The 16,373-nt window shown below is 45.1% G+C and overlaps 1 protein-coding gene across 1 annotated transcript in view; it reads right to left on the reverse strand.

The window, feature by feature from the left end:
• PREX1 (phosphatidylinositol-3,4,5-trisphosphate dependent Rac exchange factor 1) overlaps positions 1 to 16,373 on the reverse strand; it is a 314,753-nt gene that overhangs the window by 239,428 nt on the left and 58,952 nt on the right. The window contains exon 3 of the mRNA XM_075276753.1: positions 7,664 to 7,786. Coding sequence (XP_075132854.1) covers positions 7,664 to 7,786 — 123 coding nt within the window. The remainder of the gene's footprint in view (positions 1 to 7,663; positions 7,787 to 16,373) is intronic.

Below are 16,373 nucleotides of genomic sequence, written 5' to 3' on the forward strand. Positions count from 1 at the left end.
AGGGCAAGTTCAAGCCACAGGTCCAACTTCGACACCCAATACGTGTAGGGCGCAGAGGGATCGGAGAGGACAGGGCTGTGGTCGGAAAGGTATTCCCGCAACATGCGCCTATACTTCTCATGCCTGGTGACACTAGGACCCTTAGTGGCGGCACTTTGGCGAGGGGGTGCCATCAAGGTGTCCCAGACCTTAGACAGTGTGCCCCTTGTTTGTGTGGACCGGTGAGCACTTGGTCGCCTACTGGAGGAACTGCCCTCCCTGACGCCAACGTCACATGCTGGAAACCTCTCCATCATATTCTGCACCAATTGCTTGTGGCAAGCATTGATGCGATTGGCCCTCACCTCTACCGGAATAAAAGAGGAGATGTTGTTTTTATACTGGGGGTCAAGGATAGCAAAGATCCAGTACTGGTTGTCCTCCATGATTTTGACAATACGCTTGTCAGTTGTAAAGCACCCCAACATGAACTCAGCCATGTCTGCCACAGTGTTAGTTGGCATGACTCCTCTGGCCCCACCGGAAAGTTCAATCTCCATTTCCTCCTCATCCTCCCTTTCTACCCATCCGCGCTGCAACAATGGGACGATTCGAAGTTGCCCGGAAGCCTCCTGTATCACCATCACATCATCGGACAACTCTTCTTCCTCCTCCTCCTCCTCCATTAAACGCAATGAAGCGGACAGATGTGTGGACCTACTCTCCAGCTGTGACGGATCGGATGCTATCCCTGACTCCTCTGTGTGATCTTAGTTATCCCTGATGTCAATGAGGGATTCTCTCAGCACACACAAGAGCGGGATTGTAAGGCTCACCATCGCATCTTCAGAGCTCACCTTCCTTGTGGACTCCTCAAACACCCGTAGGATGTCACAAAGGTCTCTCATCCATGGCCACTCATGGATGAGAAACTGAGGCAGCTGACTTTGTGGCACCCTAGGGTTTTGTAGCTGGTATTCCATCAAAGGTCTCTGCTGCTCAACCACTCTACTCAACATCTGAAACGTTGAGTTCCAGCGTGTGGGGATGTCGCACAAAAGCCGGTGCTGTGGCACATGCAGGCGTTGCTGGAGTGATTTTAAGCTAGCAGCGGCTACTATTGACTTGCGAAAGTGGGCGCACATGCGCCGCACTTTCACTAGTAGCTCCGGAACATTTGGGTAGCTCTTTAAGAAACGTTGCACCACTAGGTTGAAGACGTGGGCCAGGCATGGAACATGTTGGAGTCCGGCAAGCTCCAGAGCTGCTACCAGGTTCCGGCCGTTATCACAAACGACCATGCCTGGGCCCAGGTGCAGCGGCTCAAACCATATTGCCGTCTCATCGAGGAGGGAATCCCTCACCTTGGAGGCAGTGTGCTGTCTGTCCCCCAAGCTGATGAGCTTCAGCATGGCCTGCTGACATCTACCAACGCCAGTGCTGCAACGTTTCCAACTCGTAGCTGGGGTCAATCTAACAGCGGAGGAGGTGGCAGTGGAGGAGGAGGAGGAGGGTGTTCTTCCCGTGTCCCTGCCAGAAATGTTAGGCGGGGAGACGAGGTACACCGGGCCAGTTTGGGAAGCAGTCCCAGCCTCAACTACATTCACCCAGTGTGCCGTCAGTGAAATGTAGCGTCCCTGTCCGCATGCACTTGTCCACGCGTCGGTGGTCAAGTGGATCTTTGTGCAAAGTGCGGAACTAAGGGCCCGCCTGATGTTGAGTGACACATGCTGGTACAAGGCGGGGACAGCACACCGGGAGAAGTAGTGACGGCTAGGGACGGCATAGCGAGGTGCCGCAGTTGCCATCAGGTCCAGGAAGGTGGGAGTTTCAACAAGCCGGAACGCCAACATCTCCTGGGCCAGCAGTTTAGCGATGTTGGTGTTCAAGGCTTGAGCGTGTGGGTGGTTAGCGGTGGATTTCTGCCGCCGCTCCAATGTCTGAGAGATGGTGGGTTGTTGTAAAGTAGCACCTGATGGGGCCTTTGATGGTGCAGGAGAAGGAGATAAGACAGGAACAGGGGAGGATGAGGGAGAAGTCAACAAAGTGGCGGAGGCAGATGAAGTGGTGTCCTGGCTCGTCCTCTGGAGTGCATCGCCAGCACTGTGAGCAGTGGCAGAGGCAGAGGCAGTGGCGTGAACGGCGGGCGACGTTTGTCCTGCCCTTGCTGTCTGCCACTGATTCCAGTGCTTGGATTCCAAATGACGGCACATTGAAGTGGTGGACAGGTTGCTCTTCTCAGAGCCCCTACTCAATTTCGAGAGGCAAATTGTGCAGACAACTCTATATCTGTCCTCGGCGCATTCCTTGAAAAAACTCCACACCTTCGAGAAACATGTCCTCGAGGTGGGAGTTTTTTGGGGATGGGTACAAACTGGAACATCTTGGGAGATTCTGGGTGTGGCCTGGCTTCGCCTAAGCTGCTGACCTCTGCCTCTGCCTCTAGCTACCCTTTTTGGTGCTGCACCTGCCTCAACATCCACACTACTTTCCCCGCTTGACATCCCCCCTGTCCAGGTCGGGTCAGTGTCCTCGTCATCCACCACCTCCTCTTCCAACTCCTGTCTCACCTCCTCCTCCTGCACAACGCTCATGTCAACTGCCTGCCCTGACGGCAACTGTGTCTCATCGTCGTCGATGAGGGTGGGTTGCTGGTCATCTGCCACCAAATCGACCGGAGATGGAGGAGGCTCCAGTGTTTGAGCATCTGGACACAGATACTCGTCTGTTAGCTCAGTGGAATTGCGAAATGGAGGGGCAGGTTGAGGGACAGTGAAAAGAGCGGAGAACAGATCCGGGGAGCTGGGAAAGTTGGGGTTATTGTTCTGGGAAGATTGGGAATTTTGGGAGAAAGGAGGACAAGACTGTTTTTGGTAGGAGGAGGAGAGGAGGTAGAGGCTGACTGGCTGGTGGACAATGTGCTGTAAGCGTTATCCGACAGCCATTGCAAGACCTGTTCCTGGTTCTCGGGCCTAGTAAGGTTTGTACCCTGCAGCCTAGTTAATGTGGCAAGCAACCCTGGCACTGTGGAGCGACGCAATGCTTGCTGCCCCACAGGAGTAGGCACGGGATGCCCTGTGGCTTCACCGCTAATTTGCTCCCCAGAAGCATTCCCCCGACCTTGCCCACGTCCCTTTCCGGGAGCCTTGCGCATTTTAATACGCTTTCCTTGCTTAAACACACTCAGAACCTGGGTGTATATGCCAATACCAATAAATTAAGGTTGGGATGCAGGCCCCAATATATTTGGGGAATTAACACTCCAAAACTGGCACTATATGCATATAGCAACAATTGAGGGTTGTATGAAGGCCCCAATATATTTTGGGAATTAACAGTCAGAAACTGGCACTATATGCCAATAGCAAGATTTGAGGGTGGTATGAAGGCCCCAATATCTTTTTTCAATTACCAGTCAGACCCTGGCACTATATGCCAATAGCAGGAATTGAGGGTGGTATGAAAGCCCCAATATCTTTTTTCAATTACCAGTCAGACCCTGGCACTATATGCCAATAGCAGGAATTGAGGGTTGTATGAAGGCCCCAATATCTTTTTTCAATTACCAGTCAGACCCTGGCACTATATGCCAATAGCAAGATTTAAGGGTGGTATGAAGACCCCAATATCTTTTTTCAATTACCAGTCAGACCCTGGCACTATCTGCCAATAGCAAGAATTGAGGGTGGAATGAAAGCCCCAATATCTTTTTTCAATTACCAGTCAGCCCCTGGCACTATATGCCAATAGCAGGAATTGAGGGTGGTATGAAGGCCCCAATATGTTTTTTCAACTACCAGTCAGACCCTGGCACTATATGCCAATAGCAAGATTTAAGGGTGGTATGAAGGCCCCAATATCCTTATTCAATTACCAGTCAGACCCTGGCACTATATGCCAATAGCAAGATTTGAGGGTGATATGAAGGCCCCAATATCTTTTTTCAACTACCAGTCAGACCCTGGCACTATATGCCAATAGCAACAAATGGAGGGTGTATGTAGCCCCAATGTTTTTGTTAGGGGAATTACACACAGTGTTTTCAAGTTAGTTTCGGGGTGGGGGTGCACACTGTTGGCACGTGGATTTGGGGTATAGAGTGTATATGGGAATACACTTTCAGTGTATTCCATTCAGGATCCTCCACACTGTGGAAAGCTGTGTTGCGCAGATTGAGCCTGTCAATGCCACGTTACTGTGATGGACACTGACAAGACACCGGAATGTATCTCTTAAAAGAGATGTTGGTTTTCTTCTTCTTCCTATCCTATCCCTGCCTACCAGAATCTAATTCCTAACTCTACGGCCGCAGACCTCCGTCTGTGACCAAGTGTAAGCTCAGAATGACACGAAGCTGGGCGTCGCTGTTCTTCTGAATCAGAGGTCACATGTTTTCAGCAGCCAATGGGTTTTTAGTATTTTTTTTCAATGTCCCTGTTGTCGTACTTCCTGTCTCACCTTCCCTGCGCTGTTATTGGAGCCAAAAAAGCGCCAGGGAAGGTGGGAGGGGAATCGAGTTTTGGCGCACTTTAACACGTGGTGTTCGATTCGAACATGGCGAACAGCGTGATATCCGATCGAACATGTGTTTGATAGGACAGTGTTCACTCATCTCTAAAAATAAAGCTTTATGTGCCACCAAAAAGATGCAAAAATTAATTGAATAACCCAATTGATTAAAATCGTTTAGCCCTCAAAACCTCACATACGAAAAAAACAAAACAAAATCTGCCTGGTCCTGAACAAGAGAAGTTGGCCTGGTACTGAAGTGGCTAAGCAAGTAATCAGAGGCTACAAAGCAAAAGCTAATCCATCATTGGATGGCAACTGCAGCCTATAATGCCTAAAAAAACACAACTTATGAAGTGAAGACCATGTAGCCAGCTCTAAAGAAGCTTCAGCTCTTTCTTCACAAGAAGCAGACAGAGACGTAGCAGCGTGGGGCCCAAACTCTTCCCATTCACACCCCCTTTTAAGAACAGCACAGCACCATCAGCATTAATAAAATAAAGATGACCACTGGGGCTGGGGCATCCGGTAACATCAATTGTCAAGTTGGAAAAGAGATGCAATACTCATGTCAGTCAGTTTATTTTTTCAGATTCTTAGGGTTGAAAATGGGGATTTCACCATTTAGTTCACATCAATAATGCTGCAGCATATTGGCAATTTACAGAGTCAGGAAGTGAGATACAGTCAAGACAAACACAGATCCAGCAGGGAAAACAACCAGGAATGAGGAGTCAGAGTTAGAAAAAAACACTGGCTTCAAAATGAAAGGATTTAAAATTATTATACAATTGATCACTTAATATTAGGTACATAAGCTTATCACACATTTACTATTATAGGAATTCAATCACTAGCTTTTTTGTGAATTAGAGGATCTTAATTGCTCCCATCATCCATTTATGAGAAGTTGGGCTGTTAAGAATGTCGGAGTCTGTGATTTGGCCTGCCAACTCTATATGTGCATACCTCCCAACCGTTCCGGTTTCTATGGGACAGTATCAGATTCAGGGTCATGTCCCAGGGTCCCGGCCGGTGGAAGGTATGTCCCAGAATCAACTCATCAGTGTCTGGGGGGGGGGGGGGGGTCAGGGCGTATTGGGGTGCTGCTGGTATGTATTGGGGGCAGGGACTTGTGGGATTCGGGTCCCTGGGGGGCTGCTGTATGTATCTGTATGGGATGCCTAGGGTATTAATTATGTGTGTGTGTATGTGTGTGGGAAGGGGGGGTTCCTGGGGTATTGCTTGTGTAAGAGTGGGTTCTGGAGGTGGTCTTAGGGTGCTGCCACTTCTGTGCATGTTTGGGAGTCCCTGGGGTGCTATCTCTGTGCGAGGGGGTACTGGTGGTGGTCTCTTGGGGACTTGCACCAGTGTGCATATGGTAGAGGGTCCACGGGGGGGCTGCCGTGTGGTGTGCGGGTCCCTGCTGTACTACCTTCATGTAATTGGGGGTTCCTAGGGTGCTGCCTGTGTGTATGGAGGGGTTGCTGGTGCTGGTCCCTGGGGTGTTGCCTGTGTACTGGAGGGTTCGGGCCCCTGAAGGACTGTCGCCTGTATGCTGTTGTGATCTGGACCTTGGTGGGCTGCTACCTACGTGCTGTGCGGGGATTATTGTTTGACATAGACCCTATGCCGATTTGTACAGAAAGTACAGAGACCATGAAACGGGAACTCCAAAACATATCTGGTGGAATTGTGCAGAAATCTCGCCCTATTGGTGAGAGGTGGAGTCCACGATTCAGAAGGTTACTGGGCAGAGGATTAATCTTCTGCTACTATGATCTGCCACTCACTGCCTCCTGCTGGAGTTAATTTATCAAAACCCAGCCTAACCAATCACCTTATAGAAATAGCAAAGTCTCTTATTCCGATATATTGGCTCCAAACTTCCATTCCTCAATTGTCCCAGTTTTTACGGAAAGTCGATCTGTTTGTTAGATTCGAGGAACTCTTAAGCTGTTCTACTAATAAACACCAAAAATTCCTGAAGATCTGGTCTCCTTGGCTTGCCTACAGAAAATAGTCAGTCTTCACTGACCAACTCTAATGAGTTGGGAAATATATCTTTCTGGGCCCTGAATTCTCTGCTGCACCAGTATTTGATACCTTTGGTTCTTTTTGTCTGGTACGCACACTGTTTCTACAACTTTCCTCTTAATTCTTCTGCTTTCTTCTATTTTCTTTTCTGTTTTCTATTCTATGTCTAATTTTCCTTCTCTTCATTTTTAACTCAAATACCCCCCACCCCAACTCTTTTGTTATTTCTCCTCCCTTCTCCTGTCCCTTCCCCCTTTGACTGCATATTCCCTCTCCTTTCCCTGGCCCTCAGTAGAATTCTCTATCATCATATGTAGCTTTAGAGTTGAGGTGTAGGACTTAAACGTGATTTTGTAGTGATACACTTTAGTAATTTTCGCTCTCTTGTATATCCACTGTACCTGTAATAGCACTTGTGGATGTGTTTCTCTATCCATTTTGCAGTTTATATTGTAATGTATAATGTTGTAAAATTAAATAAAATGTGATATACAAAAAAAAAAAAAAAAGTACCGAGACCATCAACCTACCTACAATAACTACAGAACACAAAGAGACCATGAACCTACCTGCAGTACCTCCATTCTAGTCAGGTCAGTAGTGAGACATTAAACTAGGGGCAAATGAAGAAGAACATTATACTGGGGACAGATGGATGGGACTAGTTGCCCCCAGTTTAATATTCCCCTCCAGTTTAAATTGGGGCAGCTGGAGAGGGACATTAAACTGTGGGTGCACCAGGAGAGAGAATTTATATTGTTGGGTCAATTTGAAGAGAACATTATAATGCCCACAGCATATAATATTAGGGTTATTGTGTGGGGAGCACAAAGAGAAATAGATCGGAATGGTCAGGGTAAATTTAGTAGTGGGAGGAGCTAAAATTTGCCACAGTGCGCTATGCGCACTGCATATTTTGTCCCTCTTTCTGTCCTTTGAAAGTTGAGAGCAATAGGTATGCAGTGAGGATTCAGATAAGCTGCAGTTAACCATTCATGTCAAGATAAATAATAACCATGGCTTCACATCTGCATTACCTTTAACCTTGTGTTAATAATGTGGTGAGCAGGCCAGAAAGAACAGTAACAGAATGCAACAAATAAATAGGCAGATAAGTAGCAAAATACTTAATACTCACAAACTGCAGAAATACGTTTCCCAGCTCATGTTGTGCTTGAGGTTCCGGCTGAAGCCGACTCTCCAGAGTTACCAGGAAGTCATTGTGAACCTGCAGAATGTCCTCCATGTTGGAAAATAAAATCTGGAGGAAAGTAATAAAAAGATAGATTTTCCAAGAGAAGAAGAGTGCAGGATACACAAATCACTCATACAATAAAAGAGGCAAAGTCATTCGGAGACTAAGTACGGTAATAGCATCATATGGGGGCAGAGTCAACAGAAGGGTATGCAATCCTATCTTATCCTACTAATATTATAAATGTGAAAGTTTGCGCGTTTGGATGTTTGTGTGTTTATTCCTCAATCACACAAAAATGGCTGAACGGATTTGGATGAAATTTGGCAAATACATAGATTGTAACCATGATTAAAACATAGGCTACTTTTTATCCCGGTAAATAACATTGCTTCACAACTGTTTTCGATTTAGTTTCACATACTATATTACACTGCTCTTGCAAAAGCTTATCTCAGGTTCTCAGCTAACCCTCAGTCCATATCTGATCTGCTCCAAGCAGTATTGACACACTGGATGGGTAAACACCTTTAATCCAAACTGGCAGTTTGCTACTTTTAAACAGGCCGGGAAAAAGAAAATCTAATTTGTTGCAAAATTCTAAAACAACAAGAGCTATGAAGGTAGCCAGAAGTTAACAGAGTTCTCCTCAAGTGGAGCTGAAGGGGGATCATCAACGCCAACAACATGCTCATTATATCGCATCGCAGAGAGTTGCTGAGATGCTGGAACAACTGTTATTGTTCCGGCATCTCAGCAGCTCACTGGGACACCATATAATGAGTGTGTTGTTTGCGCTGATGATCCGCCTGCTCCGACGTTTCGGCAGCTGTCAAGCTGGCCTGCTGTTGAACTTGTTCCTTGTGCTGTGCCTGTGAAGCAGGCAAACCATCGAAGGCAGCAATTTGCTGAATATAGGCGGATCATCAACGCCAACAACACGTAGACGAAGTCACGGGCAGAGGCAAGTTATATCATTTAGATACACAGTCGATAGACAGATGTATAATTACTTCTTGTAGAGGGACACAGTCTGTAAAAGGTTGTATAATTATGTACACAAAATTGTGCCACCCATGAGAGTGTCAAACGGCATATCCTATCTAAGTCATGTTTCACGGTATTGAGTAGTTTAGTAATATGTCATTCCAAAATCAAAGCAGTGGGGAACGTTGGATCAATCCCTAAATAAATAAGGTAAAACTGTCCACTTGCCACACAAAGGGATATTAACATTAACCCTTTCGCTGCCAAGCATGTAGCTATACGTGCTCCCAAGGTGGCACTTCAGTAGCAGAGGACGTAGTTACTACGTCCTCCCTACTAATGCCGATATCTCTGGAATGCATCAACATATCTTGATGCTTAAAAATGCATTTTAAAGAAGAGAATCTCATCTGTAAAATTATACCAGGAACTTGATGATTGAACATACAGTTTTGGAGTGATTCACTGTTGAAAATGCTATTTGTCATTGAGATCCAACTACAGATCTCAATTCCCGACAGCGTTTCAACAGTGAATCGCTCAAAAACTGTAAGTTCAATCATCAAGCTCTTGTTATTTTAAAGATGAGATTCTGAGATTATCCTCTTTAAAATGCAATTGAAAGCATTAAGATATGTTGATGCAGTCCAAAGATATAGAGCTCTAAAGTGCCCCCCCCCCCCGTCTATGTAAGTAATTTGCTAACTGTAACAGGAAAGGGAGAGGGGCAGGAGCAGCCCAGCAGACAGAGAGGGACAGAGAAACAATCTGACTCTGTATGTAACTTGTATGTGACACCAGGAGGGGGGTGCCAGGGACTCTTCTGTCCCTATTAACCCTTCTTCTGCCAATCAGCGAGCATACTATACAGTTGTCTCTGATTGTCACATACAGGTATAATGTAATTCCCCCCTGAGCTTTACTAGTGGGGTATTCTTATGTTATACCCCCTGAACATAACCGGAAGTTTATTGGCGCTGTGACCCAGACATTTACCATTGTCCAGGTCACAACGCCAAAAAAAAAAGTCGCACCAAACACTTACACAACATATACACAAAGTCGCAAATAAAGTTTACATTTCACCCATTCCCTGTCCTGTCTATACCTGAGCTTTCTACAGTAAAATACGCTAAAATAATAGTAATAACGATTATCACTAGAGATGAACGTATAGCTTGCTAAAATTTTTATAGGGGGATGGAAAATAACATTTTTATGTAAAGTCCTATTTAATTTGCATGCACAAAATGGGATGGCGCATTTCTGCGATTATGGCGATTCTTTAACACCCGCCCCTATAAATATATACATATGTGGTATGTATGAACTCCTCAGAACGCACCCGATGCCCATTCAAGTGAATGACAGGTGTCACGGACACAGCTAGTGTCCGTTCCTAGTGTTCGTGACAGATTTTGAGCGGACACTACATGTCGGACACCGACGGTAGTGTGAACGCTCCCTAACAAGTTGGATCTCAGATGGGTTCTGGTGTTGAACAACTGGCTTGTTAAGAGTACAGAAAGGGAAGCCTTGTTGAGGAGCTCTAGTTTTTGTTTTTTGGGGTTTTTTAACTAACAATGCCGATATCTTGGCATCCCTTCACTTTTTTTTCGATGTAAACCTTATGGGCCTTCCAAAAAGTGCCATCATTAACTTCCCCCATCATCATTCAGTTGAAAAACATATATCCAAATGCAATATAACCTCCGATGAGGAGGCAGCATATTTAATACAGGATAAAAATAAGTGCCACGGCAAGAGGGGCGAAGTTGGGATATGATCAGCCCATAGTATACTATCGCCTATAGTATCCTCAATGAAAGATGGTAGGTATGGTGCGTTTGCAATGAAATAATCTAACCTAGAATAAGAGATAAGATCCCTCTCATTAGAATGGAGATAGCGCCATATAACATATAGTGACTCTTCCAAAAGAAGAGACCGCATGTCCACGCAGTCAGATCTAGTATGAGAAGTTATCTATATCAGAGAAGACAGGCATTAAAACCTCCACACAACAAGATAACTGGCAGATGGTACAACCACTTTCAGTAGCTTTTTCACAAATCTGAGTTGGGACTTATTTGGAGCATACAAAGTATACAATGGTGAACTGTTAATCATTTAGGGAGCATTTTAAAATAATATATCTAACGTGTGTGTGTGTCCGTCTCCATTGCATGTACGACCAAAGTTACCAAAGATTTTACCGTTATTCAAACTCCTGCACACAATGCATTCAAGTGAACAATATATGGGAACGGAGGATGATTAACCCTGAAACAAATCTCCTTTCACAAGGTATAGAAACAACAATTCTCTCCACATCAAGCTCCTCTTAAATGAGCAGTTTAACCCTCTCATATTAAGGACGAAGAACTTAACCCCCTTCATGAAAGAGTACAGTAGCTATAACATATGCCAGTATTGTGCATCATACAAAAAGCAAAACATAACGTGAACTTAGTATAACTGTGAAACTAAGGCCTAAGAGCCAGCATCTGGGTGGCAACATAATACAACAGATATGTGGGGCAGGAGAAGGCAACGTTGGGGGGGGGGGGGGGGGGCTCACTTATGCAAAAGCAGAAGGATTGCTCAGAGATGGAGAAACCATCAGTGGATTAGGCAAATTCCGCTTGCGAAGTAACTCATTCATATGGCGTGGATCATGGCAGGTGTGAGTAGTACCATCACTAATGATGAGCAGCCAAACTGGAATGCCCGATTTCTAGGCTATATCATGTTCTTGGAGAAATTTGGCTGGAGCGATGAACTACCATCATTTGGGAAATGTAGATCGTGATAAATCTACGTATATAGAGACCCCCGAAAACTTCTTGGCATGGTAGAATCATTGCGCAGACATTCCAGGAAGGCCTCCTTAAACAAACTGTGAATATACCAAGAGACACTTTAGTATAGAAATGGATCATTACCACGAGGATAATTATCACGAGGTATGTCGGGACCAAGATATTTCAGCTTTGGTACTCTGTATAGAGACCACTGAAAAGTTCAGATTCAGCATCTGGTAAGATCAGTTTCAGAAGCTTTTGAAAGTAGGCCCCTAGATCTGTGTTCTAGACTCATTCTGGGATACCAAGCAGATGAACATTATTATCTTTGAGGTCCGAGATTTTATGCTGAGAGTTTCATAACCACATCCTCAAGGAACGAGCATCAATAACATCATTATGCGTTCCACAATATTTCGCCATTTTAGTCTCTATATGAGAGGTCCTATCACCCAACTTGGATATCTCCCACCTCAGTTCAGGCAGCATAGGCTTAAAAACACAAGATAGGAAATCTTTTTTGGAGTTCAACATTTTCTGCATAACCGATTTAGACAGCGGAATAGCACCAGATTCTTCACTTATCTAATTACCAGATACATACGAGCATTTCCCATAAGATATGCTGGGGATAAGTGAGGGGAAAATGTCTGACTGAAGACAATCTAGATGTAGATCGATTAGGGAACAAGCTGGAAAGCATATTCTCTTGCCTTTCCCATAAGGCTTAGTGACTTTCAGGACTTGACCACCGCTTTTCACCCAACATTAACGCTGTGAGCCGCCTTGTAAAACTAGTTAAGGCAGATATAGTAGTTATACCGTATTTTTCGGACTATAAGACACACTTTTTTTCCGCCAAATTTCGGAGGAAAATGAGGGTGCGTCTTATAGTCTGAATGTGGGTTTGCAGCATGGCCGCGCTACTGCCACCGCTGGTTTTCTTCAGCGGCAGTAGCGCGGCAATCTGCAGGCCCCGGCAGCTAAGACAGTCCCCGGCATCTGCTGTAATAGACCGGCGGATGCCGGGGAGTGTCTTAGCTGCCGGGGCCTGCAGATTGCCGCGCTACTGCCACCGCTGGTTTTCTTCAGCGGCAGTAGCGCGGCAATCTGCAGGCCCCGGCAGCTAAGACACTCCCCGGCATCCGCCGGTCTATTACAGCAGATGCCGGGGACTGTCTTAGCTGCCGGGGCCTGCAGATTGCCGCGCTACTGCAGCTGAAGAAAACCAGCGGTGGCAGTAGCGCGGCCATGCTGCAAATCCACTCCTCCTCCACAGGTCCCGGCAGTCAGTTAGCCCCCCCCCCACCGGCCCCATACCTTTAGTGATGCAGGCCGGCTCCTGCACGGCGAGGCCGCAGGAGCCGACCTGTTCCGATGACAGCTGGGAGCCTAATGAAGGCTCCGAGGCTTGTCATAGATATATATTACTATCGCGGCTGGTCTATGACCCTCCGCGATAGTAATGTATAGAATCTCCCATAGACGGCAATACACTTGTATTGCCGTCTATGGGACTTGCAATCAAATGATTGCAGGTTCAAGCCCCCTAGGCGGGGGATATTAAAATAGTTAAAAAAAAATTTTTTAAAAAAACCACTTAAAAAAATATAATAAAAAATAAAATAAATAAAAGTTCACCTCCTTTCCCTAGAATACATATAAAAGTATAACATTACTGTGAAACATACACATTAGGTATCCCTGTGTCTGAAAATGCCCAGTCTACTAATATTTTTATGTACAGTGAACGTCAAAATCAAAAGTGCTAAACTGCCGGGTTTTTCTCTCTGTTTTGCCTCTGAATTAAATAAAAGGTGATCTAAGCAATAAACATTTCCCAAAATGGTATATCTAAAAAGTACACCGGGCCCCACAAAAAAAACGCCCTATACATCCCCGTACAGCTGCAGGGTCAACTGTCAATGTGGCCTTGCAGCTGTTCCAAAACTACAACTCCCATATATTAAATATTTTACCATTTTTTGCCTGAAATTTTTTTCCCTATTTTTCTCCTCTAAAACCTGGGTGCGTCTTATAGTCCGAAAAATACGGTAGTTCTTCACCATGAAAGCGGAAAATAAAGGGAGGTTCCATTAATTATAAACTGCTTATTAATGAGTGACTTTCCATTATAAAAGGTGATTATTCTCCCTGATATAGTCATCCATACAGAGTTTCTGCTACTACCAAGAATATTCTGCCCTGAACAGCATTTTTTTCATTCACTGACATTCAACTCTGAGATGGTTTTTGAAATTTACTGAAACTAAGCGAATAACTTGTAAATCACAAATCTAACATGCCATCATTACAAGGTCAGTGTTTTGGAGGAGATAACTGTGTAGCAGGAATCAGTTAGAAATAACTATGGAAATCTAACTCAAACCCTGATTTCCACAGACAATGAATGGCATAAAAATCTGCACATCTAAGCTATGCATTGTCACTTCTTCCCAGCATTCCACTACAGCAGGGTCACATGGGGACTAATTAGGATCAGACTGTGTCAGCACATGCTCCAATCTCCTAACCTCAGTACTGGGGTGGGAGGCGCTGCTAACAGTAAAGCCTTTTATGCTTCTCATGTAGCTTTGAGACAGTCCTCATAAATGCTCCACCCTGAATGGGGATTCAGTATGATGAGGACAGCTGGGAGACTTCCCTGAGGACACAATGCTCAGCTGCTGCTTATTGAGATCCAGTGTGAGACTTCTTCTCCCATTCATACCATATCACACAGGGTTGTCTGTTCATGCAGAGGTGAAATGCACTGCAGAGAAAAGCAATCCCTGTAAAACAAGGACAGAAATCAATAACTACTAGGGCGCAGGCTCCTTTAGTCAAGGCCGATTTTAGACTAAGTGTGGCCCTTGGCAAAATTAAGAGCGGGGCCCCCATATCCTGACATACAGTCACATTCAGTCATTTCAGAATTCAGGGCTGCACTTCCAGCTGCACTGATATGGTCTTAAATGGATCCTATCTTTTAAACACAATTTTTTCTCCCTAACATAGCCTTAATAGCCTTAAAGAGGACCTTTCATGGTCCGGGGCACAGGCAGCTCTATATACTGCTGGAAAGCCGACAGGGCGCTGAATTCAGCACACTGTTGGCTTTCCTAATCTGTGCCCTGGGTAAAGAGCTATCGGTCCCGATACTGTAGCTCTTTACAGTCAGAAGGGCGTTCCTGACAGTCAGTCTGGTACGTCCTTCTCCACAGCAGCGCCTATCGCGCTGTGTTGTGTGAGCAGGGAGGAACGCCCCCTCCCCTCCTGATAATACTCGTCTATGGACGAGCACTGTGATTCGCCTGCAATCCCGGTTTTTCTCGGTATGCAAATGAGCTCTCTCACAGCACTGGGGGCAGGCCCCAGTGCTCAAATAGCACTGGGGGCGTCCCCAATGCTGCCAGAAAACTCTCCAGCGCCGCTGCCATCTTCTTCTGCGACCAGGTCTTCACCGCATCTTCTTCCGGCGGCGTCTTCTTACTTCTAGGCCTAGGGCAAGCCGACTGCGCATGCCCAGGGCCACAAGAAAAATGTCCGCTTCCACAGTGGTGTAAGCGGCCATTTTTTCGTGGCCAGCAGGCATGCGCAGTCAGCTTGCCCTGGGCCCGAGGCCTAGAAGTAAAAAGACGACGCAAAAAGAAGACACAGTGAAGACCTCGTCACAGAAGAAGATAGAGGCGGCGCTGGAGAGTTCTCTGGCAGCATTGGTGACACACCCAGTGCTGTTTCAGCGCTGGGGCCTACCCCCAGTGTTGCAAGAGAGTCATTTGCATACTGAGAAAAACCGCGATTGCAGGTGAACGGCGGTGTGGAGAAGAAAAGGAAAGGTAGGAGACGAATAGCCTTTCTTAAGGCTATTCCAACAGGTTAGGGAGAAAAAAAATTGTGTTTAAAAGATAGGATCCCTTTAACAGATCAGGAATACAAGAAAAAAAAAAATTGTAAATATATGTATAGTTGTGAAACTGCTATGTGTGTACTGCTATACTGGGGAAAATTATTACCACTATACAGAAAATTACCAAACAATAAAAATGTAAAGGATGAGGTGGCACTACTGCATGCATACAAACTATGCTATGGAAGGTCAGGGGTAAATTCCATATACTTCACTGGTGGTGCTCACAGCAAGTAAAAAAAAGTCCATATACAGTCCAGAAAATAGAACAAGCTGGGCACTCACCGTTAGAAGAGTACAAAAATATTTTAAACCTTTATTTCAAACATCCATGTAAAATACAATACGGGAGGAGGCACGCCTGGAAGAGGAGAGCGACAGCCGTTTCGTGCTAGTAGCACTTTTTCAAGCTCAACATCATTTTTCAAGCATGTTGAGCTTGAAAAAGTGCTACCAGCACGAAACGACTGTCTCATGGAGTCCTCATGCAAAACAATTGAAGCAGAAACCATCCAAAACCTGACAAATTCAATGGACAAGAGAGTTCAGAAGCTCCTTTCGAACAAGGGGTCCTAAGTGCAAATGTAACATCACCTAGAATAAAGTTTTGACTTGAAAACTGTTTGATTTCAGTTTGTAATAACTTGCTAATGCTTATAATTTCACAAATGACCATTTTTTTTGTTCATTATAAAAATAAAAAGGTTGAAAACTCTGCTGTGCATAATAATTTAGAACATGCATTTTGAGTGCATTTTCTGTTTTGTTTTTATTTTTTGTTTTTGTTTTTTATTTACTGTTCTCATAGGCGGTTTGTTCAAAAACCTTTCAATTGTACTCTAATAGTTGATGACTGGAAAATTACAATGACTGCAATTCATATATGTAATTTTTGAAAATATGAGAAAATATTATTTGCATAATAATTTGGAACACAGTGTAATTCAGTACA

This window comes from Leptodactylus fuscus, chromosome 6 (assembly GCF_031893055.1).
Source record: "Leptodactylus fuscus isolate aLepFus1 chromosome 6, aLepFus1.hap2, whole genome shotgun sequence".
NCBI classification, from domain to species: domain Eukaryota; kingdom Metazoa; phylum Chordata; class Amphibia; order Anura; family Leptodactylidae; genus Leptodactylus; species Leptodactylus fuscus.